Raw genomic sequence first — 27,967 nt, 5'->3', positions numbered from 1 at the left:
TTCAGGCAGTGAGAGCTTGAAGCTCAAATGCATGCCATTTCCAAGTAGCACTGGAGAGTGTTCCACAAACTCCTATGATGCCTCAGCTTTTAGCTCCAAACACTTTTTCTCCTGTTCCACTTACTTCGACCACTAGTGATTTTTGATGTCCATACACAAATTCAGTTAGTTCCATCATTTAAAGAGATTTGGCCACTTTTACTCCAGTGTACACTGGTTGGAAAAGACCAGAAGGTTTGTGCTGCATTGCCCTTTCAATTATGATGTGTTGAAAACTTCTGTTCTTAGAGCTTATCAGTTAGTTCCGTAAGCTTATCGTCCAAAATTCCACGATCATGTAAAAACAGCCAATAAGACCTTCATGGAGTTTGCCCGTGAAAAGGGAACTCGATTTGATAAATGGTGCCAGTCCAGTAAGGTGAGTACTTTTGAGAACCTTCATGAATTCATGTTGCTTGAAGATTTCAAGAATTCATTGTCAGACAACATTTTGGTCCATTTGAACAAACAAAAATTTACTATCGCGCAGGCCGCTTTCTGTGTTGATGAATTCGTGTTGATGCGTAAAAGCTTTTTCATTTCATCCACTGGCTGAGAAATGTCTCAGTCTGGCTTGGATTAAAGCTTGAAAAACTCCAAGACCTTTGTTTTGAGGAAAAGTGAAACACGGATATGTTTTTGTCCCAAATCTGGCAACCTCATTGCTGTTTGCCCAGCACTGAGAATGAAAAATCAGTCGCCAAAGAGGCAGACAACTGGGAGTGTTGGTTGTGTTCGTACTAAGAATCCGCTGTTTAGCTCAGAAGGGCGAGAAATTGATTCTGATTAGTTTATTTCTGATGGCATGGTTTCCCTCACCGGCCAAGCAGAAAAAGCCCCTGTTCGAATTCTCTGTGATGATGCGGCAGACGTTTTCATGTGGCAGTGGACAAATACATCCTCTGATTTGCAATAGAGATTGTTCCGAGCTGCCACACCCACAAAGGGTTTTACAGCTGCTACCTTTTCTTTCCGAAGGTGGCGGTCTTCAGCTGATTTTAGATCTGAAACACTTGAATCTTGCGCTTGCAAAATGGCTATTCAAAATGTTAACTCAGGGATGACATATCAATTCAAAGTCCTTCCCTTTGGATTGTCTCTGGCCCCGCGCATGTTCACGAAATGTGTCGATACGGTGCCCGCCCTTTTGAAGATGAACGGCGTGCTCATTCTGAGTTACCTCGATGATTGGCTATTACTGGCCCGATCTGAAGCTCTGCTATGAGAGCACAGGGACGTGATACTTCACCATTTGAACAGCCTGGGTCTCAATGTCAACTGGGCGAGAAACACACTTTCTCCCAGCCAACAAATCTCCTTTTTGGGGGTTCAGCTTGACTCCATGAGCATGTGTTTGCACCTCACAAGCGAGCTCGTCCAGACCATTCACCAGTGTTTGTCTCAGTTCAAACTACGGAAAGCATTTCCACTGAAGACTTTTCAGAAAATGCTGGGTTTTATGGCATCATACCGCCGTCATACCATTAGGTCTTTTACACATGAGACCTCTCCAATGCTGGCTCAAACACCATGTACCGAGTCATGCCTGGTGTTGGGGGACTGTGCGCATCATTGTGACTCACCACTGCCAGGCTGCTCTAGCACCATGGACAGCTCCAAACCTTTATCAGAAAGGTGTGATGCTTGGTCAGGTTTTCAACGAAAAGTGGTGACCACGGATGTGTCCAACACAGGTTGTGGCACGCTGTGTGATGGACACCCATCTTTCGGCACTTGGACAGGTTCGAAACAGGCGTGGCACATCAAATGCTTGAAATTGCTAGCAGTTTTCTTAGCGGTGAAAGCTTTCCATTCCAACATAGTGAATCATCGCGTTCTGATTCGGTCAGACAATATGTCAGTGGTAGCCTACATAAATCACCAGGGCGGCACTCGATCGCTACCAATGATGAGCCTGGTGCAATGCCTCCTTTTGTGAAGCGCGTGCCATCTCCTCTGCCTGTGTGCAACATATGTTCTGGGCCGTCTGAACTGCAGAGCAGACATGCTGTCACGCCAGAGACCGATGGCGGGGGAATGGAGACTTCATCCTCAGCTAGTTCTGAGGATTTGGGGAATGTACGGCAAAGCAGAAGTCGACCTATTTTCCTCCGCAGAGACAGCCCACTGCCCTCTTTGGTACTCCATGCCCCACTGGGAGTGGCCCATGCCTTGGCCCACAAGTGACAGACGAAACGCATATATGCGTTTCCCCCGGTACATCTCCTCCACTTTGTCATCAGCAAAGTCCGAGAGGACAATGAAACGGTTCTGTTGATTGTGCCAGAATGGCCCAACCAGCCATGGTTTCTGGAAATAATGGCGATATTAGGCGGACCTCCATGAGAAATACAGCTGAGGAGGGATCTGCTCTCAAGCGCAGAGCACAATTTGGCATACCCAGCCGGAGCTGTGGAACCTACACGTATGGCCCCTGAACGGAGCACAGCGAATGAGCCTGAATTGGCTCAGTCTGTAATGAATACCATTTTGCAGGCTAGAGCGCCATTTACGAGATGCCTCTCTGCACTAAAATGGCATGTGTTTGCGGATTGTTGCTCTTCACGCAGCAAGGACCCAGTGAATTGCTCCATAACGGAGATTCTTACATTCCTACAAGAGCGGTTGGATGCAGGTCTTACTCCGTCAACGTCTTAAAGTCTATGTAGCGACCATCTCTGCATTTCACGCCCCAGAGGCTGGCTCCTCTGTAGGCAGACATGATCTGATCATAAAGTTCCTTAGGGGAGCGATGTGCTTAAACCCCCCTTGCCCTGCTACGGTTCCAACATGGGACTTAAATCTGGTGCTGAGGGTGCTTCAATGGTTCGAACCATTGGAATCCGTTGAGTTACGTGTACTCTCTTTAAAGACGGCCCAGCGGGTGATCCCGAGCTCCTTATTAGGGTTATGAAGGGGTTAAATGATTCTGTGTGTATTAAATGACTCCTATAGATCCTCAGATAAAGATTAACTTCCCATCTGGTTTTCACCATGTGGGGTTATTCATTTTCATACAGACTTGAAGACATATCATAATAAGTTACCACCCGTGACCTCATATACATATTTGTCTAAGTGTTTCTATCCTGGTACATCTAATGTAACCTGGTATGACGCTACGTAGTGCAGCGTGATGGGACTCTGTTCCCCATAGTGTTCAAATGCAATGTTGAGTAAACTGAATCAATAGGGAAGGTCTCCGGTTACTCGTGTAACCTCGGTTCCCTGAGATGAAGGGAACGAGACATTGCAAAACTTGGCTGCACTACTACTTCAGAGTTTTGAGGTACGAGAATACGTTCTTGTCCTTCAGTCAGAAAATTTTGAAGAAATGGTGTTTGAGCACCCGCTTATATAGGGCAAATGCGCGCCTAAGGGGGGGGTGGCGGGGGGTTCAAACACCTTTGCCATTCATAAGATTGCCATTAGAATACAAGGGCTTCAACTAGGTTGTGGAAAAGGAATTCCCCATAGCGTTCAAATGCAATGTCTCATTCCCAAGGAACCGAGGTTACACGAGTAACCGGAGAAGTTTTATAAACCTTTATGAATAAACTTAGGAGCTGTTAAAAAAAAAAAAAAAAATCAAAGTGGCTGGTGGGCAAACATTTTTTATTATCTTTTTACCCCAGTGTAAGCTATGAAAACAGCATCTTTCTATTTTCCTGTTCCAATTTTCCCTTGCTCCACCACTGAACTACCAGCATCACAAAAGAAATTATATTTTACCCAAGTTATGAGACTGCAGTTTGAATGTGGTGACAAGGCGTTCATTGTGAAATAACAACAAAACAGCACACCTTTCTATTGCGTTGTGTTCGCTGGCTGTACTCAACAACAAACACGGTGACTGGTTTAGTCAGATTCATGAGCTGGTACTTTTAAAACAGCGATTCACCAGCTCACGGGTTCTCGTTTTAAATCAGTTTGACGAATCCTTCAGTGAATTAACTTACTGAATTACTCGGAGGGGCTGAATGAATATGTGATTTTCTGCAAGTTGCTCTCTGTCATGTCGAAATGTTTTGTGTACAAAGTTATTTAAACAAAGATAAATCTGTGTGTGTGTGTGTGTGTGTGTATATATATATATATATATATACACACACACACACACACATACTCCACAGATTTCATATTAGCAAACTATAGTTTTGGCAAGTCGTTTAGGACATCTAATTCGTGCATGACATGAGTAATTTTTCCAACAACTGTTTAAAGACAAATTGTTTCACTTTTAATTGACTATATCACATTTCCAGTGGGTCAAATGTTTACATACACTAAGTTAACTGTGCCTTTAAGCAGCTTGGAAAATTCCAGAAAATGATGTCAAGCCTTTAGGCAATTAGCCAATAAGCTTCTGATAGGCTAATTGGCGTCAATTGAAGGTGTACCTGTGGATGTATTTTAAGGCCTACCTTCAAACTCTGTGCCTCTTTGCTAGACATCATGGGAAAATTAAAAGAAATCAGCCAAGACCTCAGAAACAAAATTGTGGACCTCCACATGTCTGGTTTATCCTTGGGAGCAAATTCCAAACGCCTGAAGGTACCACGTTCATCTGTACAAACAATAGTATGCAAGTATAAACACCATGGGACCACGCAGCCATCATACCGCTCAGGAAGGAGATGCATTCTGTCTGCTAGAGATGAATGTAGTTTGGTGTGAAAAGTACAAATCAATCCCAGAACAACAGCAACTGACCTTGTGATACTGGAGGAAACAGGTAGACAAGTATCTATATCCACAGTACAAAGAGTCCTATATCGACATAACCTGAAAGGCTGCTCAGCAAGAAAGAAGCCACGGCTCCAAAACCGGCATAAAAAAGCCAGACTACAGTTTGCAAGTGCACATGGGGACAAAGATCTTACTTTTTGGAGAAATGTCCTCTGGTCTGATGAAACAAAAATTGAACTGTTTGGCCATAATGACCATATATATATATATATATATATATATATATATATATATATATATATATATATATATATATATATATCATACACACACACACACACACACACATATATATATATATATATATATATATATATATATGTGTGTGTGTATATATATATATATATATATATATGGTCATTATGGCCAAACAGTTCAATTTTTGTTTCATATACATATTACACACACATTGGCTGCCAAAAGTTTGGAATAATGTATAGATTTTGCTCTTATGGAAAGAAATTGGTACTTTTATTCACCAAAGTGGCATTCAACTGATCACAATGTATAGTCAGAACATTAATAACATGAAAAATATGTTCAGAACCTCTTAAACTACTTCAAAGAGTTCTCATAAAAAAATCCTCCATATGCAGATCCTTGGCATTCTAGCTGTCAGTTTGTCCAGATACTCAGGTGACATTTCACCCCACACTTCCTGTAGCACTTGCCATAGATGTGACTGTCTTGCCGGGCACTTCTTACGCACCTTACAGTCTAGCTGATCTCACAAAAGCTCAATGGGGTTAAGATCCAGAACACTCTTTTCCAGTTATCTGTTGTCCAATGTCTGTGCTTCTTTGCCCACTCTAACCTTTTCTTTTTGTTTTTCTGTTTCAAAAGTGGCTTGCACCCCCGAGTCTTCTCTTTACTGTTGTACATGAAACTGGTGTTGAGCGGGTAGAATTCAATGAAGCTGTCAGCTGAGGACATGAGAGGTATCTATTTCTCAAACTAGAGACTCTGATGTACTTATCCTCTTGTTTAGTTGTACATCTGACCTTCCACATCTCTTTCTGTCACTTGTTAGAGCCAGTTGTCCTTTGTCTTTGAAGACTGTAGTGTACACCTTTGTATGAAATCTTCAGTTTTTTTGGCAATTTCAAGCATTGTATAGCCTTCATTCCTCAAAACAACGATTGACTGATGAGTTTCTAGAGATAGCTGCTTCTTTATTTTGCCATTTTTGACCTAATATTGACCTTAAAACATGCCAGTCTATTGCATACTGTGACAACTCAAAAACAAACACAAAGACAACGTTAAGCTTCATTTAATGAACCAAATAACTTTCAAAAGTGTTTGATATAATGGCAAGTGATTTTCTAGTACCAAATTATCAATTTAGCATGATTACTCAAGGATAAGGTGTTAGAGTGATGGCTGCTGGAAATGGGGCCTGTCTAGATTTGATCAAAAATGACTTTTTTCAAATAGTGATGGTGCTGTTTTTTACATCAGTAATGTCCTGACTATACTTTGTGATCAGTTGAATGCCACTTTTGTGAATTAAAGTACAAATTTACTTCCGAAACAGCAAAATCTGTACATTATTCCAAACTTTTGGCTGCAAGTGTGTGTGTGTGTGTGTATATATATATATATATACACACACACACACACGCAGTATATATAACTTATAAATATAAACTTCGGCCCCCAAGCAACGTCACTTCGTCCAATCAGGCCCGCAACCCAAAATGAGTTTGACACTCCTGCATTGAAACAAGTTTCAATGAAAATAATTAGAGGTTTCTTACCAGAGGCACTTTTGTTGGCTCTGCGCCCGTAGAAGCGCTTCATGGAAATCGACTCCATGCTGTTGTGTCACGTGACTGTGCGCGCCAGAAGTTTAACTTTTAAATGACAGTTTGAAGTGTTGTAAACAGTATTCAGTTGGTTTAAATAAATTTATTATGCGTTGCATATAGCAAAGCCAAAATACAATGTCCACGCATGTGGACTCGGGGTCTCACAAGGTTAAATTATTTTGTATCGATAATTTTTCATCATTGAACGAATTATAAACAGGGTACTAGGATTATACACCCTGTTTATAATCTGTTCAATTCTGAAAAGTGACCTTTGAACTTAAGGGTGGGCAATAGCTTCTCTCTTCCTCTTGGTTGTTTCACTGTCTGACCAGGGGTGCACAAGGAAAATCTAGGAGAGGTAATGCCCCTTATAGCAACGGCCATGATTATACGTTTATTTATATTCAAAATTTATCTAGCTTCTTCCGCCATCTTCTATTTATATTTCCAACCGAGCTGATCATAGAGCATTCGCATTTGGCCAAAATGAATTAACTTAGTTAATTGGTTTAACAGCCTTTGTGTCGGAAGCACACTTATAATGCATCCAAAGGCAGCTCACTAGGTTTTGGAAGACCCATTGAGAGGGTGGGGTGGAGTCAAAGCAAAGCAATTTATCGTGTGCACTGCATTAGCTAGGGGAACATGCTGTCCATCTGTATGTAAATACAAAAAAAAAAAGCCACTCACCACAAAAAAAACAAAAAAAAATCCACTCACCAAAAAAAAGATAAAAAAAAAATAAAAAGAAAAAAAGATAAAACAGTACTCAATAGGAAGACTGTTTTGGTGTGTTTTATTAAAAGTATTTTAAGATGCTTTGAATGTAACCGAAGTTCAGATACTAGAAATAGACCAAGTCAGTGACAGCACCAGATTGTGAAATACGAAAAAGTTCGGCAAGGTACCAAGGGACTGTGTGCGTGCTTCAGGAGGGGAGTAGGATTACAAAGACTTGAGCAATTTTAAAGCAGCATGGTGGTGGGCGCCAAATACATAAGCATAAGAAATTGCAAACTTGTAGGGGCCTTCAAACACTACAGCATCTGGAGAGTCTCGCAAAAGGTTCACAATTCAAAGAACATAACAAAAAAATACAGCTAACCTAGATGTGCACAGAAAAATGGTACTAGCTAACAAGCTTATATTGTTATAACGCTGTGACAGATTAGCGTACAAATTTTGATTTTGAGTTCTGAATGACAGCTCTTTTTCTACTTCCATTATATTCATGTAGATCACTGTGTGTGTGTGTGTGTGTGTGTGTGTGTGTGTGTGTGTGTGTGTGTGTGGGGAGTATAAATAATTTCACAAACCACAAAAAATTCCACAGTGAAGTTAACATATTTTATTTCTTTAAGTGCCATTCATGCATATCGGGGGAAGGGGTGGTATTGACAATCTTGGGGTGGTACTGACAATCTTAATGACACTTCAGTTATTTTACAGCACTAAAACCAATACAAAGAGAAGCCGTGTCATCTTACTGGACAGCAAAAGTAATGAACCGTGCAATAACAAAAAAAAGGACAAAAAGGGGAAAATAAAGGAAACAACAAATACAAGTAATGACCAGGACAAAATCAAACAGAAAACAAAGATTAAAATAGAATATAAACATTGAAACACTGAATGTTGAACCATAGTACAGGTAAAAGGTAGTGTCACACAAAAAGCCAATGCATTTTCAACACATATATACAATATAGATATATACATACTGAGTCACCCTTGGATTGGACAATAACAAAATACTCTGTATTCATCTCCCTCTTTTCTTTTGCAGGTGAACCCCGAGCCCTCGCCTTGATCCCTCACCACCCCAGAGGAAAAAAGGACGATTGAAAAAGACATATATTTACAATAAGCACAACACACCAACAATGAATAAAATAGGCTCCGAATACCAGAACTTGTTGGCAGTTTTCTCCCGTAAATGTAACAAGGCTTCTCGAATCTTCCTCTATTACTGTAATCTCTCTGGCAGATGCATCTTCACTTGTTTTTCTTTCTTTTTTCATTTTATTTTGTTTTACGAAAACTGAGCTGTCTTTAAACATTTATAACTTTCACACAACACGAACACAAAATCTAAGGAGCAAATGTTTCATTTTTCTTTTTTGAGAAAAAGGAAAAGAGAGAACTGTCATCTCTCCAGCTCATATTCTCTTGCACTCCCATAAGCTTTCTCTTGAGACTTACGTTTCCCTTCACCAGGGAAGGACGCCAATTACCTGCTACCTTAAATATTTAAAATTAAATGTACTCTCTTTGGCAAACATGAGATCCAAACACATCACTACCACAAATAGATTGGCAATACTAAATATTTCCAACTAAAAACGGACAGTCCTTCTGAGGTCAATATCGTGACAAACTATGACAGAATGTGTACACCACAGTATGGTATCAAAGTTCACAACGAGGGTGGATCAATGCTAAACTTTCACTCAACAGAGAGTGAACGTGCCGAGATCCATTAGTTAATGAACAACATGAGCGCTTGTGCTTAATTCTTCTCAAAGTGCACAAATGACCAGTTTGCAGTCTGAAAGCTCCTTGTATGACAAAAACACTGAGGCTAGTTTCACAATGCTTGCGAACACTTTAACAGTATCCAAAACAAAACACTAGACATAAAAAATGGAGGAAAGGGACAAAAAGGATGTAGAGAGCCAAAGCAGGCTTGAGAATAGACATTGAACAATCGGTTGGGGGTAAAGCAGATAACAGTTGTGTGACCTTTTTCTTTTGTAGGACCAGGCAATTTGAATGGTCACAAAAATTCAGCATCATTGTTTATTACATTTGCAGCAAAGTTTGGTTTCCGGGTGATGTTCAGCTTCAGTACGATGTTGAATGGTTATGAACAGCTGAAAAGTGGAAAGGATTCAGTGAAGAATCAGGCAGAAATGTCATGAACATAAAAAGGGCTTGACTGGGTTCCCTAACCATCAAAATCTTATTTTGGTTGAATCACACACAACCTGTCTAGGTCACATTTCAGACTGATCTAACAGTGACATTTTTTGAGCTAAACATGGTCTGTGCTTACCAAAATTTGAAGCACTGCCCGAAGCGGGAAGTGTTTTTAAACGTAAAGAAATGTGAAATGCCCACAGAGGGGCGCCAAAAGTGAGTTGTAAAGAGAGTTGTAAATGATGTTATACAGTGAAGAGGAATGCATATTGTATTAACTCTACCCACCAAAACCAAACCCCGGCCCTAAACCTAAACATCAGTGGAGTAAAAATGTATTCTTAGAGGGAAAATCGAAACTCCACCGATTATGCAAATGTGATAATTTCCTGGTTTCAATGCAGGACGAGAACCCAGGTCTCCCACGTTGCTGACGCAATGCACCAATGGTTGCACCTCAGATGATTTACAAACTTGAACTTATGCCAAAATGGCTGATGTCAGGGTACTGAAACATTTGGAAGCAACATGCTAATTTCCCGTGTGGCCCTGTTGCACATTACACCCCAAAATCAAAAGAAAAGTTATATTTAGCTTAAAGAATGTGGAGCCTAGTTTAAGGTCACACCCACACTAATATGTTTTCGTTTGAAAACGCATCTTTTTCTATACATTTTGGCCTTCCATTCACACTGAGACAGAGTTTTTGTCCAGCGAAAACTGAGCTTTTTGAAAACGCTTTCCCAAGTTGATAAATGTGGACAGGAAAACGATTAAGTATTTGTTGTCATGTGACGCAGTCATGTGATTCATTCAACCCAAAACAAGCAAGATGGCAGCCTATGTTGTAGCACCGTTGTTGTTGAAGGCGACGGGAAGTTTACTCGGAATTGCTGTCCAGTGACGGAACACAAGGACAACTGCATTTCAGACCGTACATGAAACTGAGATTTTTTGCATGCACTGTAAGGTGATTTAAAAGTTTTTATATTTTTCAATGTGGACGAGAAACTTTTGGGACAAAACTTGAAAACAGCAGTGTGGATGGAGATCATTTTGATGTATCCGGATTAATATGGACATAGCCTAAGATGTTTTGCACCATCATGAATAATGATATTTTATTTACATTTTATGTACTTGTACATTTGTACTGACTTTAAATGTATACAGTCATAAGAAATTACAGTATTGTTTACTGTAATACTGTAAAAAAGTACTGTATTAGAAGTAAAGCAAATCTAATCATTTGTATAATGAATCTAAATAACAAATCACTGATAATAATGGGAATGACAATAATCTTAAGAGTAAAGAAGGCAATGAGAATTTGGGAAGAAAGTTTGCTTAATTGTCAAGAAAATCACAAAGGAAAATGGAAATCTTATTGGTCCTAAAATTTGGCTTCATTTTTCTTTTTGCAGAATATAAGTTATAAATTTTTTTCTTTTGGGGTGATGTGACCTGGACACGTTTTCTTGAGATTCAACCATTTCGTACTATAAGGACATATATGATATAAACCATTAAGGTTAGGGATCATATGCCAATACATAGTAATGACTAAAACACTTTTTATAATACTGAAAAAAAAAATAAAATAAATAATAATTATTGTTATTAGATTGTTTTACTTACAATTTCATCAATAACTAAACACAAAGCATAAAAATTAAAAGTAATGAAAGAAAAGATGACCCAGCACAGGGTTGGAGGAAAGTAATGTATAAAACACAGTAAACTGGAAGCGTAAACTGTCAAGCTATGAAAAAACAGGTGCACTCCTTCCCTTTTCATCTTCACTGCACATTTTATGCTGACTTTTCTGAAACCTCTCCAATATTTCCCAGCACACTAACATTTGGCCTAATCAAAGTGCTTCTTCTCACTGATAAATACCCTGAAGAAGTTAAACACCTTTATCTGTGTCTAATCTGGGATCCTATATTCTAGATCTAGATCTTACACTCTTGTGCATTAGTTTTTGTGCTCTTTAAAAGAGATGATTGTGATCACTGACAGCCCTTATCCTTTCTAATCAGCTGATATCATAAAAAGATCATGGTATGGTTAGTCAAGTTTGTTGTCATTGAGCAACCAAAGTTTTAAAACTTTTGATGGTAGTATGCCCTATGATGGATTGGCCACCTCTCCAGGGTGTTTCCCTGCCTTTGGCCCGGGACAGCTGGGATAGGTTCCAGCACTACCCACGACCCTACATAGGACAAGCGGCTTTAGAAGATGGATGGATAGATGATGGTAGTATGCTAGTTACAGATACGTGTCTTGCTTAAGAGTACTACACACTTGAATTGATAGAGCAGTCACTAGTAGCAATGAGTACATGACTATTAGTGAATCTTACCATTTTAGTCATTTCCTTTTTCTCAACATTTCACTCCATCCACCATTTACTTTCCAAAAAGTAATTGCTAAAGTGAAGGTATTCTCTCTGCAGAAGTCCTTGTCAGTGCAGCAAAGAGCAAGCAATTTCATGTTGGTTGGTCCTGGGGTTAAAATAAAGAGTGCTGTTTTATTGCGGACCATTAAGCAAATGCGCCTTGACATGAAATTTATCTCCTCCTCAATACTGCTCTAAAGATGCACACAGCAGTTTGGTTTTGCAACATGAACAGGGCGCTCCAGTATCCCACAAACCTCCAATCAGAAAAGCTATCGCTCCTAAACAATGCATTTAATTTTAAGTGGCACGTCCTGAGGGCATTAAATGAACCTAAACTAAGTAGTGCAGTCCAACCGGGAGACTACAGGACAAAGAATGAGGATTGTACATGCAAACGTATAGTGATGATCAAAGAGAAACCTAAAATAGTGAGGTTTGGATCAATGTCACTTCCTGACACACGCGTTCAAACGTTCCTAAAACTATTAGTGACAAAAACATGTTACACTTCAGACAGCAAAGATACACAAGTACAAATACTGCAGGTAATGTGGTTTACACGCCTTGTTATGAGCAATGATATTCTGCTAGAATCTGATTCAGATGCATGGCAACTTTTCTACATATTACAGTGTAGGGTCAAAGGAGCAAAATTCCCTCTCGATGGCTACTTGTGCCTGAACGGTCCACCTGAACGACCACCTGAAACGCAACATCAGGTGCTTTGAGTGTCAAACTATGTCACCTGCACAGTCGCCTTATTCTTCAGAAAAGTGCTTTGCATCTCAGAGGAAGTTTCAAGACACAAATGAGAGACAATCTCGTCTGATAGGCAGTCAAGGCCTGAGTTAGTCACCATGACATGGGAGAACAAGCCAGACAGATCACTCAAAAATCACAGAACATCAGTTGAAGAGCAGGGAAGAGCTTGGCAATTGAGCGGGCTTGCAGTGAGGCTGTGGGTCGGGAGACATTTTGACATAAACACGAACCACTTGCACCTTGGGCAAGTATAAAAGCGATCACTTAAACATGTCCTAGTAAATGTGATTGTCTTCAAAGTAATATTTTTTTGTTTGTTTTGTTTCTTAAAAACACCAGGAACACAGGAGTCTCTTTCAGGTCACAATGAACAACACTTGCACTATTTTTAAGTGTCCCGTTACAATCTGCCTTCTGTCACGGGCATGCAGACACCACAGGTCCAGCCCTCTTGTTCTGTAACACAAACACTCTGCCTCCATACGCTCTTCTCTCGTTTGTCTGCACCACTCCTTGCGCACAGGGACTGGGTTAGACAATGGAGTCCCAGTCGAAGTCATCCTGGATGTCGTCGGCGGGCATACGGCGCATCTGGAAGTTTCCAGTAGGCATCATATGCTGCTGGTTCATCTGAGTGTGATGGCCTGAGGGCAGAGCAGAGGAGAGCCGATTACTACATACAAATGCTTAAATGTGCATGTCAAGAAAAGCATATTCTTAACTCATATTCTGCAAATTGCACCCTGTGCATTTGTTACAAATGGCTAATGAGTCAATCAGATTCCCCTTGTTTTGACCAGGTGTTAAACAAATTTGATATCAGTGAGTAATACACTCACTAAGCACTTTATTAGGAACACCTGTACACCTACTTATTCATGTGATTATCTAATTAGCTAATCGTGTGGCAGCAGTGCAATGCATAAAATCATGCAGATACGGGTCAGGAGCATCAGTAAATGTTCACATCAACCATCAGAATGAAGAATGTGATCTCAGTGACTTTGACTGTTGACTTTTGATCGTTGGTGCTAGACGGGCTGTTTTGAGTATTTCTGTAATTGCTGATCTCCTGGGATTTTCACACTTAACAGTCTCTAGTGTTTATTCAGAATGGTGACAAAAACAAAACAAAAAACAAAAATCCAGTGAGCGGCAGTTCTGCTGAAAAAAAGCCTTGTTAATGAGTGGTCAACGGAGAATGGCCAGACTAGTTTGAGCTGACAGAAAGGCTACGGTAACTCAGATAACCACTCTGTACAATTGTAGTGAGAAGAATAGCATCTCAGAATGCACAAGTCGAACCTTGAGGCGGATGGGCTACAACAGTAGAAGACCAAGTCGGCATTTTATTAGGACCATAGTGTTCCTAATAAAGTGCTCAGTGAGTATATATGCAAAGATACAAGATGCTCAGTGACAATGACAAAATGCAGCACAGTATTAAAGAAACCAGATCTAAAGGTGCTGTAAACAATTTTTTTTTTATGGCAAGGTATGCAAAATTTTATCCTACTCCCTGAAATATATTCATGAAATAAGTATTGTGAGATATCTCACCGGTCTCTGTGACATCTCTAGACTTAGTATACAGAAAACAACAATGTGTCTGCGGGCTGCGGTCTCTGACGCTTTCTGCCTGTCAATCATTTTGCGCATCCTCATAGTGTTGTAGTTGCAGCGAATTACTGAGGCTTAATGCCATTTTTATGCCATGTTATTCATAACAGTTGTCAGCTGAGGGCGCTATTTTGCTGCTGTTGTTTTTGACAACCGTTTCTGCACGATGTCGGTCTCAATTAAGCTAATTTGTTATCTTTGGAGGGCGGGACTTTGGAAAGAGGGGGGCGTGGTAATCCAACGGCTCAGCTTGTGGAAATTGTCAAAACGGCAAAAATCGCTTAAAGCACCTTTAATCCAAATTATGTTTTTTGCTTTTATTCTAAAGCTTCTTTTCGAGTGCCAGGTGATGTTTTTTCAACACTCACTTTCCTGTGCCACCACAAACAAAATCTGCAGACGGTTTAAAACTTGTGCATTAGGATCGGTTGTCAATACTAATAGGACTGTTGACTAATTTAAGCATCTCTGATTCACCACTGCCATTTCATTTCTCAACAGACATGTATGGGATTGGTTAGAATAATAAACCGCTGCAAGAACAAGTTGTAAATAGAAACCTTTGACGCTACAGTAGTAGACTTAAACGGAACACTGTAATCATCAATTTTGAGGCTTAATCAATCACGGCAGCCATAAATGTAATCTCGATTACTTTCAGTTTGGGCTGCCACGATTATTTGGCTGACGATTAATTGTCAAACAAAAAATTGTGATTATGAAGATTAGTAGTCTGTTTTAGAGGTATGACGATTAATTGTCTCTTTTAGGGCTTTCACGATTAATTGTCATATAAATTGTTATATTTCTTAAGGTGCATGTGTGCTTCATACATCTTAAGTCATTTGTACATATTTAACTTTAAATATATAAAGCAAATAATAAAATAGGGATATATGATTTCCTTTTAAGACTTTAAAAACTTATGACATGAAAAATAATGTTTTAAATATCAAAATATTTCTAAATACTTAAAATATGTCTCTTTTCGGTCAACTTTAGTTTTGGTCAATTTTACATTTACACTGTAGCTTTTGGAACTGATATATTTTATATTGTTTGTTTTTTATATAACAAAATAAAATATTTTTTAATATATATGTATTATATTTATATTATATAAAATTAAGCAATTGTAAAATATTTATGTCCTAATTTTTTCATTTTCACATGTTATTTTAATGCTCTTAGATTAAACCCACGAGCCCTTATTTCCCATGAAGCAAAACCTTTGAAATTTTGTTTCATCATTTTATCACGCCACAGAAATACTGTAAGTGCAAGCGTGTGTCTCCTCTTTGTCACTGCGTGTTATTAACACTGTGTATATGAACCTGTTATGACCAGGAATATTTTTCACTACACGATCATTTAAAGTGAAGCCGGAGCGCTTTGCGTTCACTATCAAAGTTTACATTTGTTAGTTTATATTTTTGCGGGAGTTTGGCGCGAGCATCTGCTGACAGTGCATGCATCAGAGCATTTGGGAAGCGATTCATGCACTCTTCCAGACAGGAGCTGCTCTGGTTGACATTCACGGTGCGGCTCAGTGACACTTGGAGTTCAACTGAATGATACACAAACGCAATTAATAATTGCTTACTGAAAAATGTTAACATGATTCAATTAATTGTGCAGCCCTACTATGCACCAAAGTTTAATTCTTAGGGTTAGGTGTGTGTTCAAAAAGCCCCTTTGCAAGCACCACTAACAATATGGCTGTGTTGTATTAATTAACCTGTTCGACTGTTTGGTAAAGACAAAAAACTTCACAACTCTTTGCTATGTGGTAGGCAAGATATGTGCAAAAAATTAAGGACATAATCTTGTAGGGTGGTGTGAATAGCATGATACGAGCTGAAAAAAGCAATGACCTGTCATAGTGGGGCCAGCACTGCTCATGGGGGGCATATGGGGGTATCCTGGAGGACCCATCATAGAACTCAAGCTCTGTCTCGTGTCCATGTACATGTTTCCTGGAAAACAAACTGAAGTTACAATTGTGATGCTAAAATTATACCACTGTGATACGGTGTTAAATATTTGTTTTTTAGGGATGTCTGAAAAAAATCACCTGTATTAATGTGTGAGCTGGGCTTGTTTGGATGCATAGAGCCGTGGCACACTGGAGGCTGCACTGCCCCCTGTGGCTGGATTCCAGTGCGAGCAAAGAACTGATTAATGGAGGAGCATAAGTCTGCCATCTGAGTGGGCTCCAGAGACCAGTTATTCAGCTCCGCCTGCCTCATGCTCTCTTTTAAACCTTCAGGAAAAAGATGACCAATGTCTATTTCACAAAACTGAAACAAAAATCCTTGCAACATTGCACAGCTGTGGCTAACATTTTAAATGAAATACACCAAAGTGCCTAATTAAATCATATTCAAAAAACAGAATACAGCAAAGAGATGGCTTAACAGGTCCTTTGTAACTCAATTTCATAATCAATATTTTCCTGTGATATTGAGTAAAAACATCATATGTCATATGTAGCATAACATAGTAGATTTAGCTGCGACTCAGCATAAAAAAAGCAATTAAACTTAAATATTTGAGAAGCTAGTTTTTTTTTTTTTTTAAATGAACTATTCTTCGATCAACCTTCAGCATAACACACACATTTACAATACAAGAAGTGTATTTAAATACTGGTTTTTCATTATACCATTATCAAATACAGTCATCTATGCATCATTTTCAGTGCTGGGTAAGTTTTTGAAAAATAGTAATCCGCTACAAATTACTTCACTAAAATTACAATCAGATTACTTTTATGATCACTTCTTGGACAAAGTTTTTCGTTTTTTCACATTTCTAATTACTTTACTTTTAAGTTACTTTCTAAAACACTTTCCACAGAAAGGTTTTTGTCTTTCCTCTGAATGAATGCAAAATAAATGTATTTATATACAGTGCATTCAGAAAGTATTCAGATCCCTTAATTTTTTTTCCATGCTAAAATGCTTTATTTATTTTTTTCCCACATCAATATACTCTCCATACCCCATAATGACAAAGCAAAAACCAGATTTTTAATAACTAAGGATAAACTGAAATATCACATTGACATAAGTATTTAGATCCTTTGCTATGACACTTGAAATTTAGCTCAGGTGCATCCCATTTCTCTTGATAATCTTTGAGATGTTTCTACACTTTGACTGGAGTCCATCTGTGGCAAATTCAACTCCAAACTTCTTCCATTTAAGAATTATGGAGGCCACTGTGCTTTTGGGAACCTTCAATGCAGCCAAAAAAAAAAAAATTGTAGCCTTCCACAGATCTGTGCCTCGACACAATCCTGTCTCTGAGCTCTGCAGGCAGTTCCTTTGACCTCATGGCTTGGTTTTTGCTCTGATATGCATTTTCAGCTGTGAGACCTTATATAGACAGGTGCATGCCTTTCCAAATCATGTGCAATCAATTGAATTTGCCACAGGTGGTCTCCAATCAAAGTGTAGAAACATCTCAAAGATGATCCAGAGAAATGGGATGCACCTGAGCTAAATTTCAAGTGTAATAGCAAATGGTTTGAATACTTATGCCAATATGATATTTCAGTTTTTCAAAAATCTGGTTTTTGCTTTGTCATTATGGGGTATGGAGTGTAGATTGATATGAAAAAAATAATAATAATAATAATTGAAAGCATTTTAGCATAAGTCTGCAACATAAATGTGAAAAAATGAAGGGGTCTGAATACTTTCTGAATACACTGTACATTTCCTCCTTGTTCATTGTTGTTGTCCCTTCAGCTGTCACAGTTACACAAACAGATGTACATATGAACACAATTCATGTTTTAAATGTATTCTAAAAAGGAAGGACGCGTCAATGTACACCTGCGTCAGACAGATGCTTTTAGAGTGTCTCACTTTGGTTGCCTCATGCCATAAACATACCTAAACTTAGAAAAACACGCCTTGAGATCCCTGCATTTGGATTTGTGCTCCATCAAGCTGTGTTTGAATGCAAGAACGCGTTCTTATCTTGTGCTGTCTGCTGTTGGTGAGTGTGGTTTGTTCTCTGTATAAGCTGTGCATTGCCTATACAGTTTAAATTTTCACATACTGCTGCCTGAAGAAAACAGGTGGTACTTCAAGTGTGAATTGCTCCGTTGGTAGGAATATTCCTTATTACCATCCGGGGATGTGATTAATTTACCCTTCACTAAGCTCCGCCCCCCGGTTACAGTCACTCGCTCTGACAAGCTCTGCAGAACTCCACATAGGAATGAATGGGAGAGTGCCATCAACCGAGCAGTTTTTGGCAGAATATTCTCATAAATGAAATAGATAATATTCTTAAGTGGTCTGGCATGAAGAGTGACATTGTAAGGCATGTTTAGAAAGCATTCAAAGAAAATTACCATCCACTGTGAGAGTCACAACTCACTTTTTAAGCGATTCTTATTGGAAATTCTGTTTGGAATGACCCTACAGCATGGATTGTGCTCCCTTCAAAAAGCCCTGCGAAGGTATCATCAGTGCATGTGAGAGAACAGTCATGTGTGCTGAACAGATGTAGGGGGAGGGTGCGTTCTCGTTCTAGGAAGCATTTGATTGGACAAAATTAATGCAGTCAGTTGTGTCATACATTTTTCTGGGTCCGTTTAGCCGGAAGAGAGACTGTAGGTTTTAAATGCTTATATCTTCTGAAAACTAATTTTGTCAAAATTAAGAAGTACACTAACATATAGATTACCTTAAATCTAATAGATATGGATTAAAAGCAGCACAACTTTAATTTTGATTTCACTGGGTTTTTAAAGGGACTTTTAATAAAAAAAATTAATTAAATAATCCACTTAATTGAAAGTCAGTAACTGTAATCTGATTACAAGAATTTATATTGTACTTCTTTACACTACTTTTTTTGCATTAAAAATATAATTCAATTACAGTTACTAATTACTTTGTAATCCGAATACACCTAACACTGATCATTATATTATACACAACACGTGATGAAGTGGAGCCAGTATCGAATCAACAGTTTAAAATGCCAAACAATAAGCATTACGTTTTCCATTAATGTTTTGTCTCTTGGAAAAACACAATGTGATGTCTATACAAGTAAGGAGTTGTGGACTATACCTTGGAAAGGTGACAGATCCACATCAGCCCAGTTGTAGCTGCTGGCAATACGGCAGCTTTCTTTTAGTGCATCCAGGTTGGGATACCAGTCACTGGGAAGACCTGCACCACACACAAAATAACAAGGCAGTAAAGGCTACAGCAGAGTGTGGAAGCTACTATACACTTCCTGCTTGAGCCAGCAGGGGGAGCCATGCCCCTCTGCTACAGGCCTATTCAGCTGCTCTATGAGGTGTGCTGCATTTGCTTTGTTCTCATTAGAGAGAGCAGTATAAATCAACCTGTGATTTACTGCTGACTGCTCCAAAGTTGCCATACATTTTTTAATCTAAAATAAATGACTGTTAGAAGAGGCCTGAATAAATCAGCCTGTCAGGGCCATTCCAGTGTTGAGGGAAGTATGCAGAGAAAAGTACAGAAGGAGAGAAATGATAATGAGACGGCATTGTCTTCACAACAGAGTTTTCTTAATGTCTAATATCTTGCTGAATGTCTACCTTATTTAATTATATTTGACTGTATTTCAATATTTATTATTAACACCACTGTCACCTATTATTTTTAATATATATACATTTTAAATACTTTCCGGTTTTGTCACTTTTTTGTGTGTATTGATGCTTCGGCAACACTGTATACAAAATAATCATGCCAGTAAAGCACTTTGAAATTGTGTGTGTGTGTGTGTGTGTGGGGGGGGGGGGGGGGAGTGCATTTTCAAGCACATTGATACACTAATATCATTCAAAAATTTGCTTATTCAATAATTCCAACAATGCTAGCGCTGTAACGATTATGAAATTTGGCTGACAATTAAGATTTATTGTCTGTTTTAGGGCTTTCGCGATAATGATGATTAATTGTCTGTTTTAGGGCTTTTATGAGTAACTGTCATACAAAATGTCATACTTAAGGTATATGTGCCGTCATAAACCTTACGTCATTTATTCATATTTAACTGGGAATCATAGAATAAAATAGGGATATATGAGTTCCTTTAAGGCTTTAATGACGTGACATATCACAATTTATTAAAATATTTCTAAATACTTAAAATATGTCTCTCTTTTTGGTAAATTTTAGTCTTAGTCAATTTTACCAGTGGTTCTCAATGTGTGGGGCGTGCCACGTGGGGGCCGTTCTCAAATCACTTCACATACATTCAACAAAATTAGTGACAATACACGCAAGAACCAATGTGCGCAATTTCTTCTCCTCTACCTTTTCTCCTGCCTTGTTTAAACTTTCGCCAAGCACCATAGCGCTTCCTGCGTGCAGCTTTCCACAGCCCAAAGCATTTAGTCAGTGTCAGGTGCGCTCACAGCTGCACTTATGTAAACAAAGATGTCTCACATGCACCAGTTTCAAATGGGGGAAAAGATGAATTGATACTTAAATTTCGGTCTGTTCCTCACACAACACTATCGAACGGCTTCAGAAGAATTTAAATATAAGGCACAAGTGATATGAATTACTTTTTTGAGATGGGTGTGAGGGCACGCAAAGCAATTTTCTGATGGGGAGATGTGCAGGAGCGGGACGATCGTCTGGCGGAGAGTGTGTTCCGCGACCACTATCAGCCCTTCAATAACATCTAACGTGTGGAGAAGGGCAGTTGGTGGATCTTTTGGAGTGGGCTTAGGCACACACCCAGGGACATCATGTTGATGGCTTTGGTCTCAGGTCCGTTTTAATTTCAGTGGTTATTAGAGTTTTTCCAATATCATTAATCAGGGGTAAATTATTGTCCTGAGGTCCGCTTTCGAAACAGAATGAAGATGGCACTGTCAAGTGGTACCTGTAACTTTTCTCAGCGCTGGCCAGGATTTATTATATATTTATTATAACTGGAAGTTCACGGGAGTTTAAAATGCTTTTATAGATACTGCTGAGGCAGATTTCCATTCACAGGAATGAATTCTTGCAATTATTAATTTTTATTAAAAATATCTATCCAGGGGAGAGTCACATGATGCCATGCGAGGTTCGGACGTGTAAACGGCAAGCTCTGCGCACTTTGCTAGTTTTAATACTTTTTTTGTCATAAACTGGTGAGATTCAATATACCCTGTTCCATAACTGTTCTAGGAAGACAATATGTCAAAGAATTCAAAATCCTCAGGCTCTGGAGACATTAAAAGACACTTACGTGCTCAAGCTAATGCCTCTGAGCAGCAGGCTGCAAGCCCAGGAGCCGATTTGGCCGGAGAAGTGAGGGAAATTCTGCGAGAATTGTTGAACATGTCAGCAATGCTGATGAAGGTCGTTGCTGACTTGGAGGATCTTGCTGTAATACGTCGATCGATCACTGCCATGGAAATGAAATTCACTGAGGTGGTTACAAGAGTTGGGGATGTCGAGAAACTATTATTATCTGGAGTCATCGGAGAGGGAATTATCTGCTAATCCGCTAGCGACCAAGGTGGAATTGGAGTGCGTCTGGGAGAAGTTGGAGGACTTGGAGAACCGTAGCCGGCGGAATAACGTCCGTATTGTTGGAATTCTTGAGGGAGCAGAGGGTCAGGATGTGGTGAAATTCCTGGGAGGGCTCTTTCCCAATCTGCTCGACATAACAGGCCATAAGCTGGAAACTGAGCGAGCTCACAGGGTTCCGGCTCGGCGATCCGCTGAGGGAGACAGGCACCGATCAATTCTGGCCAAATTTCTGAGATCAACTGATAAAGATATCGTTACGCGAGGCGAGGAGTAAAGGAAGGCTTTCTTGGAAGAACCACAGCATTTTCTTGTTCCTAGACTTTGCGAATTCGTCAAGAGAGAAACACGATTGATTCAAGGAATGCAAGAAACTCTTACATCAGCGGAAGGTCGCTTTTGCACTTATGTTCCCGGCAAAATTGAGAATAGATGCTAAGGATGGCCGTAAAACATTTACATGCCCACAGCAAGCGATGTCCTTCATAAAGTCAATGGACTGAGTAAGTTATTTTGTGGTACTCACGCTGCAGCAAAGTGGATCAGCTCACTGAACATTCACTTGACTGTCCGAGGAAACGTTTTTTTTTTTTTTTTTGTGCTGGCTCCGCCTAGCGGCTGGAGTTTGTGTTGTGGAGGAACACACCTTCGGGACAGTTATGTGGATGAATCTACATGTTCTTTGTGTTTATTTCGCTATTGGCTGGAGTTTGTTTTATAGATTATCTTCTGTTGTATAATTCTGCCTCACAAAATTTTTACAGAAACACCGGACTTGAGCAATCCGACGGCAAAGTTGTTGCGGGGGCTCTCGTAGGCGTACGTGGACTTTTTGAGTGTAGAGGGATGAACGCCAGTTGGCGCTGTCGTGCGCGGGGTTAATGCGCACGTTTTTCTTTTTACTGTTTGTTTGGTTCGGGGTTTGATTGTTGCACTAATGCTGGAATGTGGTCTTTATAATTTTATTTTTGACACAATCTATTTTTTCTAATATGTCAAAATGTCAAATGTTAATATGAGCAGATTGTCTCTCACCACGTGGAATGTGAATGGGTTGGGGCACCCCATAAAAAGGAAGGAAGGTTATTTCTCTTAAGCACAAGAAATATGATATAGTGTTTTTTCAAGAAATGCATCTTTCACCACTGGAAGCTGAAAAATTTGGGAAAATATGGGGTGAACATTGTTTCTTTAGTGCTGGCTCAAGTAAGAGCAGGGGAGTCATTACACTGATAAGTAAGCATCTACAATTCAATTGTCTCAAACAGATTAAAGATAAATTAGGAAGAGTCATTATTGTTTTAGCAGGTTGGTTTTGGCTAATATTTATGCACCTAACGCTGATGATCAGGGCTTTTTAATAGATCTTGAAGGGATATTGCAAGCCACTGGCACTCCTCATGATATAATATTGGGAGGAGACTTTAATCTATTGATGGACTCAGTCCTTGATCATAGTGAAGCAAAAGTGTGCAAGCCCCCTAGAGCAACATTGATGCTTCACAGGATGTGTAAAATTCTTGGTCTTACAGATATTTGGAGACTTTTGAACCCATCTGGTAGGGACTATACATTTTTTTTCAACAGTCCATAAGATTTATTCTACAATAGATTTTCATTTATATATATATATATATATATATATATTAAGTCCTTCATTTCATCTGTTGTTGATTGCTCAATTGGAAACATCTTAGTCTCAGATCACTCTCTGGTGAGCTAGAGGTTTTACCACATATGGAGAAAAATAAATCATATAGTTGGCGCTTTAATGTATCCCTTTGCAAAATCCTGAATTCCAACAAATGTTAAAGTCTGAAATCAATGTTTATATGGAGACCAACTGGTCCTCAGTATCCTCTGTGGGCGTGGCTTGGGAGGCACTTAAGGCAGTTCTTAGGGGTTGGATCATACAGTATGCCTCATTCACCAAAAAATCCAAAGCACGAGAACTCATGGAGTTGGAAGGGAATACTAAAAGTGCCGAGGCAAAGCTGAAGCATCGAATGTCTTCTGATGGCCTCAGAGAATTTACCCGACTGAAATACAGATATAATACTATTTTGTCGCGGAAGGTGGAGTTTTGGCTATTCAGGACAAGACAGTCAAACTTTGAGTCGGGGATGAAGCAGGGAAGCTTTTGGCTAGATATATAAAGCAGATAGAGTCTTTTTCTACCATTCCCTCAGGGAAATCCGCTGGTGGTGAAATATTTACCTCAGCCATTGATATTAATAATGCTTTTAAAGAATTCTATCTTGATCTCTATACTTCCACGTCTTCGTCTACTGATGAAGATATTAGAAACTTTGTGGAACCATTAGAACTCCCTAAACTGACGACTGAGCAAAAAAAATTCTATTGATTCTGAGATAACCTTGGAGGAGCTTAGCGAGGTAATTAAGGCCTTGCCTACTGGCCAGACGGCTTTGCCACTGAATTTTTTAGATCTAATGCTACAGAACTGGCTCCATTTCTGTTAGAAGTTTATATGGAATCATTAAAGAATGGAAAGCTTCCGCCAACCATGACACAAGCACGGATCAGTCTGATAATTAAAAAGAACAAAGATCCAAGCGAGTGTAAGCTTTACCATTCAATTTCCCTTATCCAGCTAGATGTTAAAATATTGTCTACAATTTTGGCTAACCGATTAAATAAAATTGACATCTCTTATACATATAGATCAGGTGGTGTTTATTCGGGCCGCAGCTCTTCTGATAACATTAGGTGTTTCATCAATATCATGCGGTCAGTGGCGAATGATCAGACTCCGGTCGCTGCCATCTCACTTGACGCCGATAAGGCGTTTGATATGGTAGAATGGGATTATCTTTTTAAGATTTTGGAAATATACAGGTTCAGGAATACTTTTATTGGATGGATTAAGTTACTTTATAGACACCCGGTAGTGGCGGTACAAACAAATGGATTAATTTCAAATTATTTTACTCTGGATAGGGGCACCCGGCAGGGTTGCCCTCTTTCCCCATTATTGTTCCATCTTGCCCTGGAATCATTAGCAGTCACGATAAGAAAGGAGGATAATTTTCCAGGGGTGGTGGCGGGAGGTATGGTGCATAAGCTTTTGCTTTATTTATTTCATATTTTATTATTCGCCTCCGACCCCACCAGATCTATGCCTTGCCTCCACAGAATTATTAATTCCTTTTCTAAATTCTCAGGATACAGAGTCAATTGGTCTAAATCTGAAGATTTGGCTCTGACAGTGTACTGCCCAGTAATGGCTTTTCAGCTGGGTGCATTCCAGTGGCTCAAACAGCGCACTTAGTATTTGGGCATTTTATTCCCAGCAAATTTGTGTGATTTAATTAGAGTTAATTTTGACCCCTTAATAAAAAGATTTTCAAGCGATGTGGGCACGTGGGCTTCATTACATTTATGTATGATTGGGAAGGTTAATGTTATTATAATGAATGAATTGTATTCCAAAATTCAACTACCTGTTACAATCTCTCCCTGTAGATGTCCCCCTCTCTTATTTCAAGCAATTTGATAGCATAGCGAAGTCCTTCATTTGGAATGGTAAACGTCCCAGACTTCATTTTAATAAGTTACATAGGCCGATTGACAAAGTTGGCTAGGCCTACCCAAAAATGTTTTTATTATTATGCATTTGATCTCAGACATTTGGCTCATTGGTCGCTTCCACCTGAGAGAGCCCCTCCCTGGTTTTGTATTGAACAGGAAGTTTTTGCCCCTATTTTGCCATTGCAGAGCCTTTCTATTATTTGTATTTTCTCCCTTTTCTCCCCAATTTGGAATGCCCAATTCCCAATGCGCTCTAAGTCCTCGTGGTGGCGTAGTGACTCGCCTCAGTCCGGGTGGAAGAGGACGAATCTCAGTTGCCTCCACGTCTGAGACAGTCAATGCACGCATCTTATCATGTGGCTTTTTGAGCGCGTTACCGCGGAGACATAGCGCGTGTGGAGGCTTCACGCTATTCTCCGTGGCATCCACGCCCCACCGAGAGCGAGAACCACATTATAGTGACCACGAGGAGGTTACCCCATGTGACTCTACCCTCCATAGCAACCGGGCCAATTTGGATGTTTAGGAGACCTGGCTGGAGTCACTCAGCACGCCCTGGATACGAACTCGCAACTCCAGGGGGGTAGTCAGCGTCTTACTGAGCTACTCAGGCCCCCGCAAAGCCTTTCTATTAAACTAACCGGAGAAGTTACACCCCGTTATCTCGCATTTGCACTCGTTATGAACAAAAGTGTCCAGAGTGTTTAATTCAGACATTTATTTAAATGTTGCCTCGAGCATATGGCTGAACCCAAAATTATGTATTAATAAGTTCCCTTTCTGCAGGTCAGAGTGGATTGTGAGGGAGGTTAATACACTCTGTGACCTATATGAGAGTGGACTGTTGAAATCCTTTGAAAATATGGTTCAACATTTTAGGATTCCCAGATCTAAGTTCTTTAGGTATTTACAGCTGCGCCACCTGCACTGTACAATTTTTGGGAGTAGCATACAACCCCACTAAAGCGGCAGATACTCTGGGAGTGGTGATTACTGCTTTTGGAAAAGGTCATGAGGCATCAGTGTATTACTCCCTGTTAATTCAGGGTCTGGGGGATGGAGCTTCAACTCTCAAGAGATTATGGGAGAAAGATTTAAACTTGGTATTGGAGGAGGGAGCGTGGGCTACGATTCTAAAAAACGTCAAGTCTACATCTAGAGATGGAAGGGTGCGCCTGATGCAATTTAAGATTTTACATAGATTCTATTGGACCCCCTCTAGATTGTATAAGCTTGGTCTTAAAGACACACCCACCTGCTGGCGATGCCAATCAGAAGATGGGGACACAACTCATGTTTTCTGGTGGCATGTTAAGATCCAAGAATTTTGGTTGAGGGATCAGAGCTTTATGTGTGACGTATTGGACACTCAATTTTCATTTTGCCCCAGACTCTGTATCTTAGGTGATGGGACAGTCATCAATATAGGGGACAGACATACAAAAAGTTGGGTCCTAGCCGGAGTTATGATTGGCAGATGGATAATTCTCAGGGGATGGAATTCGGCTGGAGCACCCACATTTCAGGAGTGGTGCAAAGTGATGGGCGGGGTGGCGGCATTTGAGGAGGTAATATATAGAAGGCTGGGAAAATATGATTTGTTTAACAGGAAATGGGGTAGATATTTTGTTTTTTGGAGGGATATCGGGGAGGGGTAGTGGAGAGGGATTTGTAGTTTTAAATATGTGCATTCTTATTGTTTAATGAAAGTATACTTTTTTTTGGGGGGGGGGGATGTTCGGGGGGAGGGGCTTAATGTATATAATTTGATTCCTTATTTTATGTTATGTTTATTTATTTTGTGAATGGAATCAATAACATTTTTTAATAAAAAATATCTATCCAGTATAAACTTTTTCTCGTTTCAAAGAGGGGCGTGACCAAAAACAAATTGAGAATGACTATTTTACACTGATTTACACTGTTGTTTTTAGAAACCAGGCAACATGAATAGCTATTATATTATATTATATTATATTATATTATATTATATTATAGTATGCAATAGTAAAATATATTTGTCATACATTTTTCACTTTCACACGTTATTTTAAGGCTCTCCGATTAAACCCACGAGTCCTTATTTCACATTAAGGAATACCTTTAAGATTCAGTGTTTCTTCGTTCTATCATCTCAACAGCATCTCCTCTGTCACTGTATGTCATTAACACTGCGTGTATGAACCCTTATTGACCAAGATCATTTGACATTACACAAACATTAAATGAAATAACCGGAGCGTATTGCGTTTACTTTCAAAATCCTCCTGTATAATTTTGTGGGATTTAGGCGCGAACCTCCACAGATGGTGTATGCATCACAGTGCTTCAGAAGTGGTAAATCTTCATGCGCTCATCAGGAGCTGCTCTGAGTGTGGTCCGCGGTGCGACTCTGTGAGACATTGGAGTTCAATTGAATAAGACACACAAACACGCCATTCATGGCATTTATATATTTGCTTAAAATTCCCTTATTTGGACAGTAAAATGCGATTGGAATTTGAAGTGCACAACAATTGCGATTTTGAACCAAATTATTTAATAATCGCGACAGGCCTAGACAACGCAAGAAAAATGTG

At 39.5% G+C, this 27,967-nt stretch overlaps 1 protein-coding gene across 3 annotated transcripts in view; it reads right to left on the bottom strand.

The window, feature by feature from the left end:
* Positions 1–7,933: 7,933 nt before the first annotated feature.
* Positions 7,934–27,967, bottom strand: part of LOC127426192 (forkhead box protein J3-like) — a 167,989-nt gene continuing 147,955 nt past the window's right edge. For 2 of the 3 annotated variants that reach the window (XM_051672834.1, XM_051672835.1), the window contains 4 exons: positions 19,404–19,505; positions 16,382–16,570; positions 16,182–16,283; positions 7,934–13,331 (listed from right to left, as the gene is read on the bottom strand). In XM_051672834.1, the coding sequence (XP_051528794.1) occupies positions 13,219–13,331; positions 16,182–16,283; positions 16,382–16,570; positions 19,404–19,505 (506 nt within the window). In that variant the 3' untranslated portion in view covers positions 7,934–13,218. The remainder of the gene's footprint in view (positions 13,332–16,181; positions 16,284–16,381; positions 16,571–19,403; positions 19,506–27,967) is intronic. The other variant, XM_051672836.1, reaches the window with a different exon arrangement.

Source organism: Myxocyprinus asiaticus, chromosome 35, assembly GCF_019703515.2.
Source record: "Myxocyprinus asiaticus isolate MX2 ecotype Aquarium Trade chromosome 35, UBuf_Myxa_2, whole genome shotgun sequence".
In the NCBI taxonomy this organism is placed as follows: Eukaryota; Metazoa; Chordata; class Actinopteri; order Cypriniformes; family Catostomidae; genus Myxocyprinus; species Myxocyprinus asiaticus.
Note: the sequence above shows the minus strand (reverse complement) of the source record. Positions and strands in the feature narration are given on the sequence as shown.